Here is a 20,593-nt window from a genome sequence, read left to right as displayed (position 1 = left end):
CATCGGGAGCAATAAGAATCTTCTGAAATGTTGCGTTTTCACCATCAGTGTGGGAAACTGACGCTGACTCCGTATTATTACCACTGACGCTCAGTCGGGGAGTCGAGCGCCCTGCGGCGCCACCATAACGTCTGCTGCTGAAACTGAAAGGTTCTTGATTGTGGAGCAGATGATAAAAATGTCCACGTCTCTACAAAACCAGTCACATGACACCTGAACGGAGCCCCAAGTCCAAAGACCACAAACAAGACCAGACTGGGTGGGTCCAGCTGGCGGCAGGCAGGGGGCGGAGCTCCCAGGACCTTCAGGAACAGGATCTGCTTCCTCACTTCCTGGCTGCGTGGCGGCGGAAACATCCCAGGCCGAGCCAGCGTCCGCCATTAGTATTCTGAGCAGGCAGCAGGCGGGGGGGGGGGCTGATCCAATCTTGCCAACAGAGCAGGTCATGTGACCCGGCCGCCGTCCTGCGGCGTCCATCATCACACACACGAGGCATCCTGCCTCCGTCCAATCAGCCGACAGAATCACCGCAGCAACCACCCTCCACCACCGTCCCACCTGTCTGTCCCCAGCAGGACCAGCTCCGTCCCCTCTGAGCCTCCGGCTGGACCCGGGCACCTGCACGGTGTGTTGGGAGTGTGTTTGGAGTGTGTTTGGAGTGTGTTTGGAGTGTGTTGGGAGTGTGTTTGGAGTGTGTTTGGAGTGTGTTGGGAGTGTGTTTGGAGTGTGTTTGGAGTGTGTTGGGAGTGTGTTGGGAGTGTGTTGGGAGTGTGTTGGGAATGTGTTTGGAGTGCGTTTGGAGTGCGTTGGGAGTGTGTTGGGAGTGTGTTTGGAGTGTGTTTGAAGTGCGTTTGGAGTGCGTTTGGAGTGTGTTTGGAGTGCGTTTGGAGTGTGTTGGGAGTGTGTTTGGAGTGTGTTTGGAGTGTGTTTGGAGTGTGTTTGGAGTGCGTTTGGAGTGTGTTTGGAGTGTGTTGGGAGTGTGTTGGGAGTGTGTTGGGAGTGTGTTTGGAGTGTGTTTGGAGTGCGTTTGGAGTGTGTTGGGAGTGTGTTTGGAGTGTGTTTGGAGTGTGTTTGGAGTGTGTTTGGAGTGCGTTTGGAGTGTGTTTGGAGTGTGTTGGGAGTGTGTTTGGAGTGTGTTTGGAGTGCGTTTGGAGTGTGTTGGGAGTGTGTTTGGAGTGTGTTTGGAGTGTGTTTGGAGTGTGTTTGGAGTGTGTTTGGAGTGCGTTTGGAGTGTGTTGGGAGTGTGTTTGAAGTGTGTTTGAAGTGTGCTTGGAGTGTGTTTGGAGTGTGTTTGGAGTGCGTTTGGAGTGTGGTTGAAGTGTGTTTGGAGTGTGTTTGGAGTGCGTTTGGAGTGTGTTTGAAGTGTGTTTAGAGTGTGTTTGGAGTGCGTTTGGAGTGTGTTGGGAGTGTGTTGGGAGTGTGTTGGGAGTGTGTTGGGAGTGTGTTTAGAGTGTGTTTGGAGTGCGTTTGGAGTGTGTTTGGAGTGTGTTGGGAGTGTGTTGGGAGTGTGTTTGAAGTGTGTTTGAAGTGTGCTTGGAGTGTGTTTGGAGTGTGTTTGGAGTGCGTTTGGAGTGTGGTTGAAGTGTGTTTGGAGTGTGTTGGGAGTGTGTTTGGAGTGTGTTTGAAGTGTGTTGGGAGTGTGTTTGGAGTGCGTTTGGAGTGTGTTTGGAGTGTGTTGGGAGTGTGTTTGGAGTGTGTTTGGAGTGTGTTTGGAGTGTGTTTGAAGTGTGTTTGGAGTGTGTTTGGAGTGTGTTGGGAGTGTGTTGGGAGTGTGTTTGGAGTGTGTTTGAAGTGTGTTTGGAGTGTGTTTGGAGTGTGTTGGGAGTGTGCTGGGAGTGTGTTTGGAGTGTGTTGGGAGTGCGTTTGGAGTGTGGTTGAAGTGTGTTTGGAGTGTGTTTGGAGTGTGTTTGGAGTGTGTTTGGAGTGTGTTGGGAGTGCGTTTGGAGTGTGGTTGAAGTGTGTTTGGAGTGTGTTTGGAGTGTGTTTGGAGTGTGTTTGGAGTGTGTTGGGAGTGCGTTTGGAGTGTGGTTGAAGTGTGTTTGGAGTGTGTTTGTAGTGTGTTTGGAGTGTGTTGGGAGTGTGTTGGGAGTGTGTTTGGAGTGCGTTTGGAGTGTGGTTGGAGTGTGTTGGGAGTGTGTTGGGAGTGTGTTTGGAGTGCGTTTGGAGTGTGGTTGGAGTGTGTTGGGAGTGTGTTGGGAGTGTGTTGGGAGTGTGTTTGGAATGTGTTTGGAGTGTGTTGGGAGTGTGTTTGGAGTGCGTTTGGAGTGTGTTCAGAGTGAGTGTGTTTGGAGTGTGTTGGGAGCGTGCTGGGAGTGTGTTGGGAGTGTGTTTGGAGTGCGTTTGGAGTGTGTTGGGAGTGTGTTGGGAGCGTGCTGGGAGTGTGTTGGAAGTGTATTTGGGGTGTGTTGGGAGTGTGTTGGGAGTGAGTTGGGAGCATGCTGGGAGTGTGTTGACAGTGTGTTTGGAGTGTTTGCGGCTCAGCGGGCCGTGTCTATCTGGGATCAGCTTCTCGTGTCTGGGCTCGCTGTGCAGCGTGATAACGGCGCCGTCGCCCCGCCGTCCGCCCGCCCGGCCCGCCGTCCGCCCGGCCCGCCGTCCGCCCGGCCCGCCGTCCGTCCGCCCCGCCGTCCGCCCGCCCCGCCGTCCGCCCGCCCCGCCGCCCTCTGCAGACGCTCTCTCAGCCTCTGAGCTGGACGGAGAGCTGTACTGCAGCCGGCTCAAGGCTGCCTTCAGGAAAACGCTTCATTTTGCAGCTGAGCAAAGTGGCAGGCGTGTTTTCTTGTATAGGAAACATTTGATACTTAAAGCATCACAGTCCATTATTTCAAACCCTCCAGGCTTGTTAGAGCAGAGAACGGTTCTGCTGAAGAACGACAAAATGAATCGCTGCACTGAGCCTCATTTAAAACAGATTCATCTGCCATGAACAGCCTCACTGCCTGTTTGGAGATTTTAAATCACACTTTAATTATACCTGTATGCGTCAGGAGGTGATGTTTCCTGATGTTTCCATCTTTCTTAATGATTCCCAAACAGCTCCAGACTGCTGCAGCAGTGCTGGGATGATCTGTGCCTCAAGCCACGGCTGCTCCGCTGCATTCGTCCATTACGAGACTCCAGATTGAAGGATTCCACAAGAAAATAAAAAAAACATCAAGAACATTTTCTTGGACTGGATTTGCAATTTTTCTGTTCCTTGTAGATCATATGCACACAAAATATTTTTTCATCATTTTAATTCAACTATCTGGAGTGTTGTGATGGAAAAACTGAGCTGCGTTCACCAGCAGGCAGCTTGGCCTTTGGTTCAGACTGAAGGCACGTCAGGGAACCGCAACGCTGGCAGCAAACGGATCGGACTGCTGTTAGAGCAAGGCATTCAACTGCAGGAAGGAATCCACACCAGAAAGAAGCTGAAAACACCTGAGCACTTCACACACATCTGCATTCCTCTAAGACTGAAAGTGGAAAATATGCCAAAAAAACAGAATGAAACTGCAGCAGGAGTCTCATGAAGAGATGTGACCTGTGATAATGATAATGTGCTTCAGCCACCGGCCGCCCACGGCGCTCCGTCCTGCGTCGGACCACTCTTCACAGAGACCAGTCCAGCCTGGCCTCTGTGACGGAGCTGGGACAGTCACGTCTTCGTCCTCGTCCTAATAATCAGCAGGAAGCCGCGGTGCAGCGATCGCTGGAGAACCGCTCCTTTAAAACAGCCGGGAAACTTCTAGAGACTTCCAGACTGTCGCCGAATAAACATTCCTGGACAGCATTTCCTGGCTGTCACAAAGCCTTGGTAGATTTCATCAGTCAGCACTATGTGCCGGGTCGTGACCCGCCCTCCTCTCCCTCTGATTGGCTCGTCATGTTGCAGCAAACATCGACATCAACCAATCAAATCAGAGAATCCGGAGAGGCAGAGTGGGCCACGGCTTCATCTTCCTAGGAAAAAAAAACATGCAGTCTGGCTGGTAGAAAGTGCTGAGTGGTGCATCATGGGAGATTTGGACACACAGAATGCTGACTGAAAACAGAACCGTGTTCCTCAGGTTCTGACCCGTGATGCTCTAAACAGTCGCTGCTGGCTGCGCCGCCGTGGCGCCGGCTGCTCGTCCTGACAGCGACTGGTGTCCACCGATGTCTCACCTTGGACGGACACCTTCGGATGTTCCTTCTTTGTGCACTCGGGCTGCGTCAGGGGGTCGAACGGGGCCGGGGCCGGGGTCGGGGTCGGGGTCGTCGGGACGGCAGATCTCTGCGCCAGAACAGCCGAGAGCAGGACGAGCAGGAAGAGGCCGGCCAGACACGAGGGGGCGGAGTCCCGCGAGGACGCCGTCATGGTGGTGAGCTGTCCTCTAGCTGCCAAGGCGGGCCTCTGGGACGCAGCTGCGAAGAGAGGAGACACTTCAGCACCTCAACGCAACATCTTCACGCCCGCTTCAAAGAAAAGCTCCTTTCTCTCTTTCTCAGTCACTTCTGAACCTTCTCTTTTTTTTCTCTCTCGTCCACAAACTTTCACTTCCTCGGAGCTTCCAGCTCTGAATCCTGCAGAGATGGAAAAGGAATGAAAAAGTGATGCAAAGGAATAAAAACTGGGTAGAAAAGGACACTGAGTGGAGAAATAAAGATGCTGGGTAACCAGAGGGCAGCTGGGGAGACGAAGCATAAAGCCGGGAGAAAACTACAATCCAGGAAATACAAAGGAAGAAGATGCAGCCTGTGAAGGAAACCAGATGGAAAAACTGCTCCGAAGAGCCTCCGGATGAGCCGTCCCACAGGAGCCGCTGACCTCTGACCTCCGGCCGGCAGACCAGCATTTAACACGTGCAATTAAACTTTGCAAGTTAATTTAACGGCTGATTAAAATTGGAAAATTGATGCAGAAGTGGGCTGTTCAACACACACACACACACACACACACACACACTCAGAATCCTCACCCGGTGTAAACCGATCTGAAACATTTGGATTACAAGCTTCCAGCTGCAGGCCCCGCCTCTCCAGGACATCGGCTCTCGCTCTTCTCTCATATAAAATCCACACAAAATAAATCTGTTACTTTTCTTTCGTTGCATAAATTCCTCATTTCACATCAGATACTGTGAGTATCCGAGTAAATCCTGGATGAGGCCAGCAGGCTGGAACCGGCCTGTTCAGCTCGATAAAGAATCTCCTGCGTTGGTTTATCTGCGATCAGGACGTGTGGAGGCAGCGCTGCTGCGGGATCTGAACTGATCCTGAAATGAAACAGGATCTGTTTGATCAGCTGCAGGCTCCCAGGGCTCCTGCTACTCCTGGTTGTTCAGGTGTTTAATTCACTTTAGAGCAGCGAGTCCTGAAAGTCACAGGCTGCGAGGCGGCGAGGCGGCGACGCCGCGAGGCTGTGAGGCGTCGAGGCGGCGAGGCGGTGAGGCTGCGAGGCTGCGAGGCGGCGAGGCTGTGAGGCGGCGAGGCTGCGAGGCTGTGAGGCTGTGAGGCTGCGAGGCTGTGAGGCTGCGAGGCTGTGAGGCGGCGAGGCTGCGAGGCTGTGAGGCTGTGAGGCTGCGAGGCTGTGAGGCGGCGAGGCTGCGAGGCTGTGAGGCTGTGAGGCTGCGAGGCTGTGAGGCTGCGAGGCTGTGAGGCGGCGAGGCTGCGAGGTGGCGAGGCTGCGAGGCGGCGAGGCTGTGACGCCGTGAGGCTGTGAGGCGGCGAGGCTGTGAGGCGGCGAGGCTGTGAGGCTGCGAGGCTGTGAGGCGGCGAGGCTGCGAGGCTGTGAGGCTGTGAGGCTGCGAGGCTGTGAGGCGGCGAGGCTGCGAGGTGGCGAGGCTGCGAGGCGGCGAGGCTGTGACGCCGTGAGGCTGTGAGGCGGCGAGGCTGTGAGGCGGCGAGGCTGCGAGGCGGCGAGGCTGTGACGCCGTGAGGCTGTGAGGCGGCGAGGCTGTGAGGCGGCGAGGCTGCGAGGCGGCGAGGCTGTGACGCCGTGAGGCTGCGAGGCGGCGAGGCCGTGACGCTGCGAGGCGGCGAGGCCGCGACGCCGTGAGGCTGCGAGGCGGCGAGGCTGTGAGGCGGCGAGGCTGCGAGGCGGCGAGGCTGTGACGCCGTGAGGCTGCGAGGCGGCGAGGCCGTGACGCTGCGAGGCGGCGAGGCCGCGACGCCGTGAGGCTGCGAGGCGGCGAGGCCGTGACGCTGCGAGGCGGCAAGGCCATGAGGTGGCGAGGTGGCGAGGCCGTGACGCCGTGAGGCTGCAAGGCTGCATCCGACAAAGCTCATCAGAGTGAGAGCTCCAGCAAGAGGAGTGTCCTGACGGCCGCACACACACACACACACACACACACACACACACACACACACACACACACACACACTCACAGGGAAGTGTGCTGTCAGCAGGAAGGTGTGTGTGAACGTCACATTTCCAGAAAAACCCGACGCAGCAGGCTGGCTGGACAGACGCTCGCTTCCACATCGGTCACAGCATGAGGCCGGCTGCAGCATCGGCCCCCCGCTCTGTGTGTGTGTGTGTGTGTGTGTGTGTGTGTGTGTGTGTGTGTGTGTGTGTACAAAAAGTGTGAGTCCTTAAGGACACTCCAAAGAGACGCCCCACAATTTCTTCTCCTGCTGAGTTTGGGATTAGCAACAGTTTGTAGAGGCAACACAATCTATACTGTCCACACACACACACACACTCACTGACACACTGACACACACACACACACACACACACACACACACACACACACCACACACACACACACACACACACACACACACACACACACACACACACACACAGGTTCGTATTTCTGTCCTTGTGGGGACCTTCCATTGACTCCCATTCATGTCTAGCCCCTGACCCTGACCCAGACCCTGACCCTGACCCTGACCCTGACCCTGACCCTGACCCTGACCCAGACCCTGACCCTGACCCAGACCCTGACCCAGACCCTGACCCTGACCCAGACCCAGACCCAGACCCTGACCCTGACCCTGACCCAGACCCAGACCCTGACCCTGACCCTGACCCTGACCCAGACCCTGACCCTGACCCAGACCCAGACCACCACACAGCCGAACCCTAAAGAAATGTTTTGACCTTTGACTGTTTTCAGAAACAACAACATGGTCCAGAAAACAGTTTCCCTCATGAGGACCAGAAGAAGGTCCCACCAGGCACATCAGGCAGGTTTTCCTGTCCTTGTGGGGACATTTGGTCCCCACAAGGATAGAAATACGGGTACACACACACACTCTCGCCCCCCTCTGCAGGGGTCTGGCTCCGCCGGTCTGCTGGCGGCGGGGGACTGGGCAGATGGAGGTTCAGGCACGGCGGCCGCTGCCTGTGGTCAGCTGGAGGCGGGGTCTCCAGGCCTCCATGGAGGACAGGACCGCTTCACACACCCTGAGAGACGTTCAAACTCATCCAGACCCAAGAAAGTTACTGCTGAGACGGCGGGATCAAACATAGGGCCCGAGGGCCAAAACCAGCCCCAAAGAGGCTCTGGGCAACAAAAAGCCATGAAAACTACCCACAATGCTCCAGGGCTGTGAAACCTCCAGCACAAACAGAGACGCCTCCTCACCGACCAAACTGGACCAGCTCCGAGGTCTGGAAGACAGACTGGTTCAGCAGGTCCTGGTCTCCCTTCACAGGACCGGCTGCACCAGTCCTCCACCAGGAGGAGTCCTGGGCCTCATTCGCCGCCGTGCCGTGCGTGTTCACGGCGGCGTGCCGTGCGTGTTCACGGCGGCGTGCCGTGCGTGTTCACGGCGGCGTGCCGTGTGTGCACACCGGTGTCTCCAGGCTGGTACTGACAGGATCATCACCGGGTTAGGACCGCTGCGCTGCAGGGACAGAACCAGAACCTGCTGGACCTGCAGGAACAGGGCTGGAGACACCTGCTCTAGGAATTCTGGGAGCTGCTGGGATCCCCAAAGGATGGATGGATGATGGATGGATGATGGAAGGATGGATGATGGATGGATGGATGATGGATGGTGGCCGGCTGGACGTGCAGCAGTGGAGCTGGGGTCACCTGACCTCTGGAGGCGCTGGGGTCACCTGACCTCTGACCTCTGGAGGCGCTGGGGTCACCTGACCTCTGGAGGCGCTGGGGTCACCTGACCTCTGACCTCTGGAGGAGCTGGGGTCACCTGACCTCTGAGGGGCCGTCCTGCTCTGCAGCGCCTCCTGAAGGTTCAGCTGGGTTGCCATGGCGACAGGCAGAGCGAACACTGTGAACACTGAGCGGGTTCCACTGTTCTGCGGACCTGCTGACGGAGCGGTAGAACCCGGTGCCTTTGAGCAGGGAGACGCCTGGAAGCATGCTGAGAACTTGACCTTTCACCTCCAGAGGGATCCTGAACTGAAACAGGTCCATCGATGTTCGAATCACGTGGACGAGGCGATGCTGGTGATCAGTCCAGTGTGGAGCTGAAGCCGGAACCGGAGCTTCTGTCTTCATAGGAACAGTCAGAGGGACCCGGGCCGGGTCTGGACCGAGAGCCAGAAGAGTTTCGTCTGGAATGAAACAGACCCGCTGGGCTTCATGGGAACCACGTAACCCACCGCTTCACGGTTCAAGTGGACTCAAGGATCCTCAGTCGAACTGGATCTGATTAGTTTCACCTCCATCGCAGTGCGATTGCCGGTCACCGGACTCCAAATCATCCTCACACACTGGAACCAGCAGCCAGGCCCGTCAAGACCCGTCAAGACCCGTCAAGACCCGTCAAGACCCGTCAAGACCCGTCAAGACCCGTCAAGACCCGGAATATAAAGACGGCTTCAAATGAAAGGAGTCCTGAGAGCTCCAGCCTGAGGAGGCCTCAGAATGAAGGCTTCAACACAGCAGCTGATGTCTGGAGGGTTTCAGCCTCCAGGTTCAGCTTTCACATCCGGCAGGAGGCTCTGGTACCGGAAGGAGGCTCTGGTACCGGCAGGAGGCTCTGGTACCGGCAGGAGGCTCTGGTACCGGAAGGAGGCTCTGGTACCGGCAGGAGGCTCTGGTACCGGAAGGAGGCTCTGGTACCGGCAGGAGGCTCTGGTACCGGCAGGAGGCTCTGGTACCGGCAGGAGGCTCTGGTACCGGAAGGAGGCTCTGGTACCGGCAGGAGGCTCTGGTACCGGCAGGAGGCTCTGGTACCGGCAGGAGGTTCTGGTACCGCCAGGAGGCTCTGGTACTGGCAGGAGGCTCTGGTACCGGCAGGAGGTTCTGGTACCGGCAGGAGGTTCTGGTACCGGCAGGAGGTTCTGGTTCTGCCGACAGCCGGAAGAAAAGATCGAGAAAGACGACAAGAACTGGGTGAGAGGATGAGTGTGGAAAGCTGAAGATGAAGAGATAAAGAAGGCAAGCGGTAAAAACGGCGTCTCCTCTCCGTCCAGATGGCAGCCGCTGCCCAGTCTGCCAGTGCCGACGCGTATCCATGGCAACAGAGCGGCAGGTTGTAGCCGGAGCGTGGGGGGGGGGGGGGGGGGGGGGGGGCTGCCAGCATGGCCCGTGCAGCGCCGGGACAACGAGCAGGATGGAGAGGGTGAAGTGGGCCGGCCAGGGGTCACCGGGGTTGACCTGTCTGCAGGGGTCACCGGGGTTGACCTGTGACCTGTCTGCAGGGGTCACCGGGGTTGACCTGTGACCTGTCTGCAGGGGTCACCGGGGTCAGGGCCAAACGTGATGCTTTGAAACGTAAACAGAGCCGAAGCCGAACCACAACCGATCAATAAAGTTACAATAAATCTCTGACCATCAGCGCACACACACACACACACACACACACACACACACACACACACACACACACACACACACACACACACACTGAACATTTCTCTGCTCCCCTCACAGAACCTCACCATGGTTCCTCTAGAACAGTTCTGTGGTTCAGTTGAGGGTTCTACTCCTTCACATCAACCCTCACTCTCTCTCCAGAGGACACTCTCCCTCCAGAGGACACTCTCCCTCCAGAGGACACTCTCCCTCCAGAGGACACTCTCTCTCCAGAGGACACTCTCCCTCCAGAGGACACTCTCCCTCCAGAGGACACTCTCCCTCCAGAGGACACTCTCCCTCCAGAGGACACTCTCCCTCCAGAGGACACTCTCCCTCCAGAGGACACTCTCCCTCCAGAGGACACTCTCCCTCCAGAGGACACTCTCTCTCCAGAGGACACTCTCCCTCCAGAGGACACTCTCCCTCCAGAGGACACTCTCTCTCCAGAGGACACTCTCCCTCCAGAGGACACTCTCTCTCCAGAGGACACTCTCCCTCCAGAGGACACTCTCCCTCCAGAGGACACTCTCTCTCCAGAGGACACTCTCTCTCCAGAGGACACTCTCCCTCCAGAGGACACTCTCTCTCCAGAGGACACTCTCCCTCCAGAGGACACTCTCTCTCCAGAGGACACTCTCCCTCCAGAGGACACTCTCCCTCCAGAGGACACTCTCCCTCCAGAGGACACTCTCTCTCCAGAGGACACTCTCCCTCCAGAGGACACTCTCCCTCCAGAGGACACTCTCTCTCCAGAGGACACTCTCCCTCCAGAGGACACTCTCCCTCCAGTGGACACTCTCCAGACATCATGTTGTCCCCAGCGGTTCTCAGACAGGGCCGTTCCTCCAGACTCAGCCTCATGGGGGCGCTGTTCTGGGAAATGGCCCCCGACCAGCTGTGTTGCATTAAGGATTCAGTTATGTGTGTGTGTGTGTGTGTGTGTGTGTGTGTGTGTGTGTGTGTGTGTGTGTGTGTGTGTGTGTGTTACCAGGCAGCTACATTGGCTTGCTGAAGTTCATCTTTGAGGCAGTTTCTGTTAGACAGAGTGAGACAGAGTGAGACAGAGTGAGACAGGTTTGGAGTGAGACAGAGAGTGAGCCAGAAAGAGTGAGACTGACAGGTAGAGAGTGAGACAGAGAGTGAGACATAAACATAGTGAGACATAGAGTGGGCAGAGACAGATTGAGGCAGAGACAGAGAGTGAGACAGGTATAGAGTGAGACAGAGTGAGAGAGTCTTTGACGGTGTTGAAGTGCAGCTGATGATACAGTGAGATCTGGTCTGACTGTCCTGCTGGTGTTCTTTAGTCTGGAGGAGGATCTGGAGTAGAGTTCTAACCAGACCCAGAACCAGACCCAGAACCAGAACCAGACCCAGACCCAGACCTAGAACCAGACCCAGAACCAGACCTAGAATCAAAACCAGCCCTAGAACCAGACCCAGAACCAGACCTGGTCTTGTGCTCACACGCTGTTCCTTCCTGCTGTTGTTTGGGGGAGGATCTCAGGAGGATCTCAGGAGGATCTCAGGAGGATCTCAGGAAAGAACAAAGCCTCGACTGACTCTAAATACTTTCTTTCTTGTCATTTTTCGGCTCGGCAGTATTTTTGTTTGGAGCGGTGAAATAAACGCCGTGTATTGATCCGCCGCCTCGACTACACCGTGCTGTTTGGAGACGGTTCTCAGAAGGAACCCCGTCACCATGATGTTCTGAACCTCGCAGCGTTTATGGTCTTCTGGTTCCTCACAGCTTCGTCTCAGTCCGTCTTCATGTCTTCGTAAATTCCCTCGAGTGTGAATGGTGCTCTGCACATACATTCAGAGTGATGTGACGGTGCCCGTTAGTCCCGTCTGGCTTTAAAAACCTGTCCTGGAGTCTGCATGTTCTCCCTGTGTGTGTGTGTGTGTGTGTGTGTGGGGGGGGGGGTTTCCCACTCACAACCCAGACAAAGCTCGCTGCTGTTTCAGAATGGAGCTTTAACCAGTTTGATGAAGCAGATTCAGGGATGCTGGAGCAGGGAGGAGTCTAAAACATGAAGTACAGCCTCCAGGGCCAGGACCAGGACCAGGACCAGGACCAGGGCCAGGACCAGGGCCAGGGCCAGGGCCAGGGCCAGGGCCAGGGCCAGGGCCAGGGCCAGGGCCAGGACCAGGGCCAGGGCCAGGACCAGGACCAGGGCCAGGGCCAGGACCAGGGCCAGGACCAGGGCCAGGGCCAGGACCAGGGCCAGGGCCAGGGCCAGGGCCAGGGCCAGGACCAGGGCCAGGACCAGGACCAGGACCAGGACCAGGACCAGGACCAGGGCCAGGACCAGGGCCAGGGCCAGGGCCAGGACCAGGGCCAGGGCCAGGGCCAGGGCCAGGACCAGGACCAGGGCCAGGGCCAGGGCCAGGACCAGGACCAGGGCCAGGACCAGGACCAGGACCAGGGCCAGGACCAGGACCAGGGCCAGGACCAGGGCCAGGGCCAGGGCCAGGACCAGGACCAGGGCCAGGACCAGGACCAGGGCCAGGGCCAGGGCCAGGGCCAGGGCCAGGGCCAGGGCCAGGGCCAGGACCAGGGCCAGGGCCAGGACCAGGACCAGGGCCAGGGCCAGGACCAGGGCCAGGACCAGGGCCAGGGCCAGGACCAGGACCAGGGCCAGGACCAGGGCCAGGGCCAGGACCAGGGCCAGGACCAGGACCAGGACCAGGACCAGGACCAGGACCAGGGCCAGGACCAGGGCCAGGGCCAGGGCCAGGACCAGGGCCAGGGCCAGGGCCAGGGCCAGGGCCAGGACCAGGACCAGGGCCAGGACCAGGACCAGGACCAGGACCAGGGCCAGGACCAGGGCCAGGGCCAGGGCCAGGACCAGGGCCAGGGCCAGGGCCAGGGCCAGGACCAGGGCCAGGGCCAGGACCAGGACCCTAATTAGGGGATTCCATGTCTTGTTCTGAGGGTCTCTGAGCGACGGGAGTAGGACCGTTGGAATCGCCTCGGCGAGCTCTACAACATATCTGGCATTGCCATTTTATACCCGGAAAGTGTATGTGGCATTTATTTCCCTAACCATGGGTCCTAGACAAAAACAGGACGTCTAGGTGAATTCGGGGGATTTTTTACAGTCCGGTGATGTGTCTTTTGACTCTCTAGCACCTTTTTTTTTTTTGTTGCAGTACCACCATTTTACCACTAGGGGGAGCAATTTGTCTGTCGTTTTCTGGAATATAGTTCCACAATTGGTTCAATCTACCACTGTGAGCCGTAGGAACATGCTAGAGAGCTGGGAGTTGGTTTAAACTGCTGTTAGGGGACTCGGGCTCCCTTGGCCACCGTTTCTGAGTGCCTAGGACCTTTCTACCAAAGATTCCAGAACTGAAGATTCCGTTTCCAGAACTGAAGATTCCGTTTCCGGAACTGAAGATTCCGTTTCCGGAACTGAACATTCTGAAAACGAGCTCCAACTCCGCTCAGGAAGGACCGAGAGCTCTGGCAATGACTTCAAATGAAAGCTGAGGGCCTCAGCAGTGCAATGGAAGTGGTTTAAAGTGTCCAACTACAACACTGTAGATTTTGAATAGGGATTCCAGATTGGTCAAGCCTTGACCGATTCTGGAAGGTGCTGTAACTGAGCTCAGGAAAGAGCTAGAGGTGTGGGATTTACTTCAAATGAAAGCTGGGGGGGTCCCTGACAGGTGTGGTATGATGTCATCTCTGTAAACCTGCATAAAAATTTCACCTCATGAATCAGCCCATAGACTGTATGGTGGGATACAGGGGGATGAGCCTTATGTGTCCTGAGGGTCAGTTGGGTCAATTTCCACCATGAATTTTGCGACCCCTTGGGGAGTGGCAACAACCCCAAACACACAACTGTTGGGGTGGTGACTGTCTGTTTTGGGTGTTTTTGGGCTGATCCAAACACTTTGAGCTTCAAAGATGCAATCTGGAAGGGGATTCCAGATTCCAGATTCCAGATTCCAGATTCCAGATTGGGATTCCAGATTCCAGATTCCAGATTCCAGATTGGGATTCCAGATTCCAGATTCCAGATTCCAGATTCCAGATTGGGATTCCAGATTCGGTCAAGCAATGATAACTCCTCTCAGGAAGGAGCTAGATGGCTGGGATTAGCATCAAATGAAAGCTTAGGACCTCAGCAGTGTAATGGTTGCAGTGTCAAGTCTCAAGTCACTTCTTAAAAATCGATGTCATTTTCTGGAAGGGGATTCCAGATTTAGACATCAAATGACCGATTCTGGAATCTGCTATAACTCCTCTCAGGAAGGAGCTAGAGGCGTGGGACTGGCTTCAAATGAAAGCTGAGGGTCCTGTGAGTGTAATGGTGGTAGTTTCAAGTGTGTAACTTCAATGTTAAGGGTTTTATGGTCAACCCTATGTGTAACCCTAACTCGGTAACCCTACACCCTAACTGTAACCCTATACCCCAAAAAAGCAGGTAAGTTGTGATGACATCTCTCTGACCCCTAAAGAAAAACTTTGACGTTCACCACAATAAGCATGTTCCCCGTGGGATTTGATCCCACAAAAGCTGGGTTGAAAGCCATAGCATTAGACCACTCAGCCACTCAGTGCCATGAAAAGGTGTGTTTGGAACTTGTACTTATGTTTTAAACTTTGTGTTGACGAGGAGTCAAAGGTCATTTAACCCTAGTTCCCAAACAATTAGGGCTAGGGTTATGAAAGTTGGATATGTGTCTCACTGGGGGTGCCTGACAGGTGGGTTGTGGTGTCGTCTCTGTAACCCTAGCAGAAAAATTTGACCTCATGAATCACCCCATAATGTGTATGGTTGGACCCGTGGGGATGAGCCTTGGGTGTCCTGAGGGTCGGTTCGGTCAATTTCCACCATGAAATTTGGAACCCTTCGGGGACTGGCAACGAACCCGCACACGTGTCTCTTGGGGCAGTGACTGTCTGTTTTGGGTGTTTTTGGGCTGATCCAAACACCCTGAGCTTCAGAAACGCAATCTGGAAGGGGATTCCAGATTTCGTCATTCAATGACCAATTCTGGAATCCTCTGTAACTCCTCTCAGGAAGGAGGTAGAAGTGTGGGATTGGCTTCAAATGAAAGCTGAGGGCCTTGCAAGTGTAACGGTGGTACTTTCAAGTGTCTAACTCCACGTTTAAGTTTCAATGACACTTTCTGGAAGGGGATTCCAGAATGTGTCATCCAATGACCGATTCTGGAATCCTCTGCTATAACTCCTCTCAGGAAGGAGCTAGAGGGCTGGGATTAGCATCAAGTGAAAGCTTAGGACCTCAGCAGTGCAATGGTTGCAGTGTCAAGTCTCAAGTCACTTCTTAAAAATCAATGTCATTTTCTGGAAGGGGATTCCAGATTTAGACATCAAATGACCGATTCTGGAATCTGCTATAACTCCTCTCAGGAAGGAGCTAGAGGCGTGGGACTGGCTTCAAATGAAAGCTTAGGACCTCAGCAGTGCAATGGTTGCAGTGGCAAGTCTCAAGTCACTTTTTAAAAATCGATGTCATTTTCTGGAAGGGGATTCCAGATTTAGACATCAAATGACACATTCTGGAATCTGCTATAACTCCTCTCAGGAAGGAGCTAGATGGCTGGGATTAGCATCAAATGAAAGCTTAGGACCTCAGCAGTGCAATGGTTGCAGTGTCAAGTCTCAAGTCACTTTTTAAAAATCGATGTCATTTTCTGGAAGGGGATTCCAGATTTAGACATCAAATGACACATTCTGGAATCTGCCTTAACTCCTCTCAGGAAGGAGCTAGAGGCGTGGGACTGGCTTCAAATGAAAGCTGAGGGCCCTCCGAGTGTAATGGTGGTAGTTTCAAGTGTCTAACTTCAATGTTAAGGGTTTTATGGTCAACCCTATGTGTAACCCTAACTCGGTAACCCTACTCCCTAACTGTAACCCTAACAATCCCAAACAATGAGGGCTAGGGTTATGAAAGTTTGATATGTGTCTCCCTCGGGGGTCCCTGACAGGTCTGTTGTGGTCTCGGTAAGATTCGGTCAAGCAATGATAACTCCTGTCAGGAAGGAGCTAGAAGGCTGAGATTGGCATCAAATGAAAGCTTAGGGCCTCAGCAATGCAATGGTTATAGTTTGAAGTGTCTACCTGCACTTTTTAAAAATCGATGTCATTTTCTGGAAGGGGATTCCAGAATGTGTCATCCAATGACCGATTCTGGAATTCTCAACCCTAACTCCTCTCAGGAAGGAGCTAGAGGGCTGGGATTGGCATCAAATGAAAGCTTAGGACCTCAGCAGTGCAATGGTTGCAGTGTCATGTCTCAAGTCACTTTTTAAAAATCGATGTCATTTTCTGGAAGGGGATTCCAGATTTAGACATCAAATGACACATTCTGGAATCTGCCTTAACTCCTCTCAGGAAGGAGCTGGAGGCGTGGGACTGGCTTCAAATGAAAGCTGAGGGCCCTCCGAGTGTAATGGTGGTAATTTCAAGTGTGTAACTTCAATGTTAAGGGTTTTATGGTCAACCCTATGTGTAACCCTAACTCGGTAACCCTACTCCCTAACTGTAACCCTAACAATCCCAAACAATGAGGGCTAGGGTTATGAAAGTTTGATATGTGTCTCCCTCGGGGGTCCCTGACAGGTCTGTTGTGGTCTCGGTAAGATTCGGTCAAGCAATGATAACTCCTGTCAGGAAGGAGCTAGAAGGCTGAGATTGGCATCAAATGAAAGCTTAGGGCCTCAGCAATGCAATGGTTATAGTTTGAAGTGTCTACCTGCACTTTTTAAAAATCGATGTCATTTTCTGGAAGGGGATTCCAGAATGTGTCATCCAATGACCGATTCTGGAATTCTCAACCCTAACTCCTCTCAGGAAGGAGCTAGAGGGCTGGGATTAGCATCAAATGAAAGCTTAGGACCTCAGCAGTGCAATGGTTGCAGTGTCATGTCTCAAGTCACTTTTTAAAAATCGATGTCATTTTCTGGAAGGGGATTCCAGATTTAGACATCAAATGACACATTCTGGAATCTGCCTTAACTCCTCTCAGGAAGGAGCTGGAGGCGTGGGACTGGCTTCAAATGAAAGCTGAGGGCCCTCCGAGTGTAATGGTGGTAATTTCAAGTGTGTAACTTCAATGTTAAGGGTTTTATGGTCAACCCTATGTGTAACCCTAACTCGGTAACCCTACTCCCTAACTGTAACCCTAACAATCCCAAACAATGAGGGCTAGGGTTATGAAAGTTTGATATGTGTCTCCCTCGGGGGTCCCTGACAGGTCTGTTGTGGTCTCGGTAAGATTCGGTCAAGCAATGATAACTCCTGTCAGGAAGGAGCTAGAAGGCTGAGATTGGCATCAAATGAAAGCTTAGGGCCTGAGCAATGCAATGGTTGTAGTTTCAAGTGTCTACCTGCACTTTTTAAAAATCGATGTCATTTTCTGGAAGGGGATTCCAGATTTAGACATCAAATGACACATTCTGGAATCTGCTATAACTCCTCTCAGGAAGGAGCTAGAGGGCTGGGATTAGCATCAAATGAAAGCTTAGGGCCTTGGCAGTACAATGGTAGTGGTTTCAAGTGTCTAACTTAAATGGTAAGGGGTCTTTGGTCAACCCTATTTGCAACCCTAAGCCCTAAGCCTTGACCCTAACTCCAGTCAGGGTTTTTATTGGCTTCCAATGACAGCTTAGGGCCTTAAGAGTGTAATGGTGTTCCTTTCAGGTGTGTACCTGCACTTTTTAAAAAACGATGTCACATTCTGGAAGGGGATTCCAGATTTAGTCATCCAATGTCAGATTCTGGAATCTGAAAGGTTAGGCTAAGTTAGTTTAATAAAACACTTTGCCTCAGTAACACTAAGTCTCCACTGCTCAAGATGCACCACAATAAGCATGTCCCCCGTGGGGTTTGATCCCACAACCTACTGGTTGCAAGCCATAGCATTAGACCACTCGGCCACTCAGTGCTATGAATTTTTCGCGTTTGGAACTTGTACTTATTTTTTAAGCTTTGTGTGGAGGGGGGCTGGGATAATGACCCTCCTAGCCCGAGGGGGGTAGAGGTAATCTAACCCTAGTTTGCTGACTATTAGGGTTACGGTGATGAAAAATTGATATGTGTCTCCCTGGGGGGTGCCTGACAGGTGTGTTGTGGTGTCATTTCTCTAACCCTAGCAGAAAAATTTGACCTCATGAATCAGCGTATAATCTACATGGTTGGATTGGGAGGCTGATGCCCCACTGAGTCTGGGGGATTTGCAAGCTCTCCCAGGGGTCAAAATTAAACGTTGACCGATCGACACGAGGCTCACGTATGTTCATCGGGGGAGCCAGGGTATCCAGTGTGAGAAGTTTCAGCCCTGTGCGACCCTCCTGACCCTATCGGTCAAAGGTCAACGGGGTGACCTTTCCCATAAGGCCTTGAGCCAGGGAGCTGAAATTCGCTGTCATGCATCGGGGCTGGCAGCACATCCACGGTGTGCGATCTCAGCCCTCTAGGCCACCCGGAAGTCTTTCAGGAGAGCTGAAGGCACTCGTTTTCAAAAACGCCTTAACCGAACATATTTTGTGCGCCATTTTTGAAATACTTGAGCAAACGAGCTCAAAGTGGCATCAAAATGACCGTCTCTACACCCCGTTGATGTGTGCCGACAGTGGTGGTTGTAGCTGAAACGGAAATACCCGAAAAAAGCACGTTTCTGTATTTCGCCGTTTCACGTTTTTATTTTTTAAAAATCAACGGTGATAGCCAGGGGGCTGAGACTTTCAGGGTGTCCTCGGGGTCCCATCCCACACCTGTGATAAAATTTTCAGCCCTCCGGGACATGTAGAAGTATGTGAAATAGGCAAATGCTAACGTTTTGTGGCTAAAATAGGAGCTAATTTCGCTATTTACATTAATAGCTCCCAAACGATGACAGCTAGCCGGCTCAAACTCGCACACAGAGTGTGTGGTGACCTTAGGCACCCATCGATATGGGGCAGCCCCGCCCACCGCGTGGAATTACTGCACAAAGTGGGCGGGAGCTGAAATTAGCCGTTAGCTGCTAACTCTAACTTCCAGCTTGAATAACTCCTAAACGATTAGGGTTAGGAGGATGGGGGTTGGAGGCATGACTCCCGGGGGGGTCCCTGATGGATGTGTGGAAGGGGATCCCTCCCGCGCGTGTGGAAGCCGCGTGGTTGTTGCATTTAGCATTAGCCACCGCTAACGACTTTGGAGTTGAATAACTCTGGAAGGGGAGGGGCTAGGAGGGTGTGGCTTTAACAGCTGACTCCCTGGGGGGTCCCTAACCTGTATGTAGGACCTCATCCCTCTGCTGCCCTCCTAGCCCCGCCCAATGACCTTTTACCTCAGGAGCGCGTTTAATTGAATAACTCTGGAAGGGGAGGGGCTAGGAGGGTGTGGCTTGAACAGTTGACTTCCAGTGGGGTCCCCGACAGTTGTGTGCGATGGCATCCCGATCGGACCTTTGGATCTCCTTCAAATCATGTTTTTTCACTTTTTTCAGCGAAATCTCATTTCAGAGAGGATTGGGAGGCTGATGGCATAGTAACCCTAGAGGATCTGTAGTCTGTCATAGGGGGTGAAAATTAACGCTTTGCCCGATTGGCACGAAACTCGGGGAGCTTCATCGGGGGTGCTGGGAGAGCCGCTGTGTGGATTTTCAGCCCTCTGGGACCATCTTGACCCTAGGGGTCAAAGGTCATCTAACCCTAGATCGCAGACCATTAGGGCTAGGGTTATGAAAGTTGGATATGTGTCTCACTGGGGGGTGCCTGACAGGTGTGTTGTGGTGTCATTTCTGTAACCCTAGCAGAAAAATTTGACCTCATGAATCAGCACATAATCTATATGGTTGGATCCGTGGGGATGAGCCTTGGGTGTCCTGAGGGTCGGTTGGGTCAATTTCCACCATGAAATTTGGGACCCTCGGGGACCGGCAGGACCCCCGCACACATACCTCATGTGAGGTCAGGGATCCCCTCATCACTCTAAGGGATTCCCCCAGAGGGTGAAAACAACGCATTGAGCTAGAGACAAAAAAACGCTAGATCCTGCATCGGGGCTTCCAGGGCATCCATCCTGTGAAGTTTCAGCTCTCTAGAATACTTTTTTCAAAAAAAATCCATCCGTTTTCACTTGCCCTGCAGAAGGCCCGAAATAAAGCATGAATCATAGCAAAATCCCTCAACGCTTTGACCGATCGGCACGAAACTCGGGAACCTGCATCAGGGGAGCCAGGGTATCCATTGTGAGAAGTTTCAGCCCTGTGCGACCTTCCTGACCCTATCGGTCAAAGGTCAACGGGGTGACCTTTCCCATAAGGCCTTGAGCCAGGGAGCTCAAATTCGGGGTCATGCATCGGGGCTGGCAGCACATCCAATCTGTGCGATTTCAGCCCTCTAGGCCACCCGGAAGTCTTTCGGGAGAGCTGAAGGCACTCGTTTTCAAAAACGCCTTAACCGAACATATTTTGTGCGCCATTTTTGAAATACTGGAGCAAACGAGCTCAAAGTGGCATCAAAATGACCGTCTCTACACCCCGCTGATGTGTGCCGGCTGCGGTGGTTGTAGCTGAAACGGAAATACCCGAAAAAAGCTACTTTCTGCATTTCGCGTTTTCACGTTTTTATTTTTTAAAAATCAACGGTAATAGCTGGAGGGCTGAGACTTTCAGGGTTGCCTCGGGGTCCCCTTCTGCACCTGTGGTAAAATTTTCAGCCTCCCGGGACATGTAGAAGTATGTTAAATAGGCAAATGCTAACGTTTTGCGGCTAAAAAACGAGCTAATTTAGCTATTTTCGTTAATAGCTCCCAAACGGTGATAGCTAGCCGGCTCAAACTCGCACACAGGGTGCGTGGTGACCTTAGGCACCCT

The 20,593-nt window shown here is 53.6% G+C and overlaps 1 protein-coding gene across 1 annotated transcript in view; it reads right to left on the bottom strand.

Annotated features, from left to right (window-relative positions):
* Positions 1-20,593, bottom strand: part of LOC115403262 (semaphorin-5B-like) — an 83,595-nt gene that overhangs the window by 41,552 nt on the left and 21,450 nt on the right. The window contains exon 3 of the mRNA XM_030112121.1: positions 4,150-4,389. Coding sequence (XP_029967981.1) covers positions 4,150-4,342 — 193 coding nt within the window. The 5' untranslated portion in view covers positions 4,343-4,389. The remainder of the gene's footprint in view (positions 1-4,149; positions 4,390-20,593) is intronic.

The sequence above is a fragment of the Salarias fasciatus genome, chromosome 16 (genome assembly GCF_902148845.1).
Source record: "Salarias fasciatus chromosome 16, fSalaFa1.1, whole genome shotgun sequence".
NCBI classification, from domain to species: Eukaryota; Metazoa; Chordata; class Actinopteri; order Blenniiformes; family Blenniidae; genus Salarias; species Salarias fasciatus.
The sequence above is the reverse complement of the archived record's forward strand: the minus strand, read 5'-3'. Positions and strand labels throughout refer to the sequence as shown.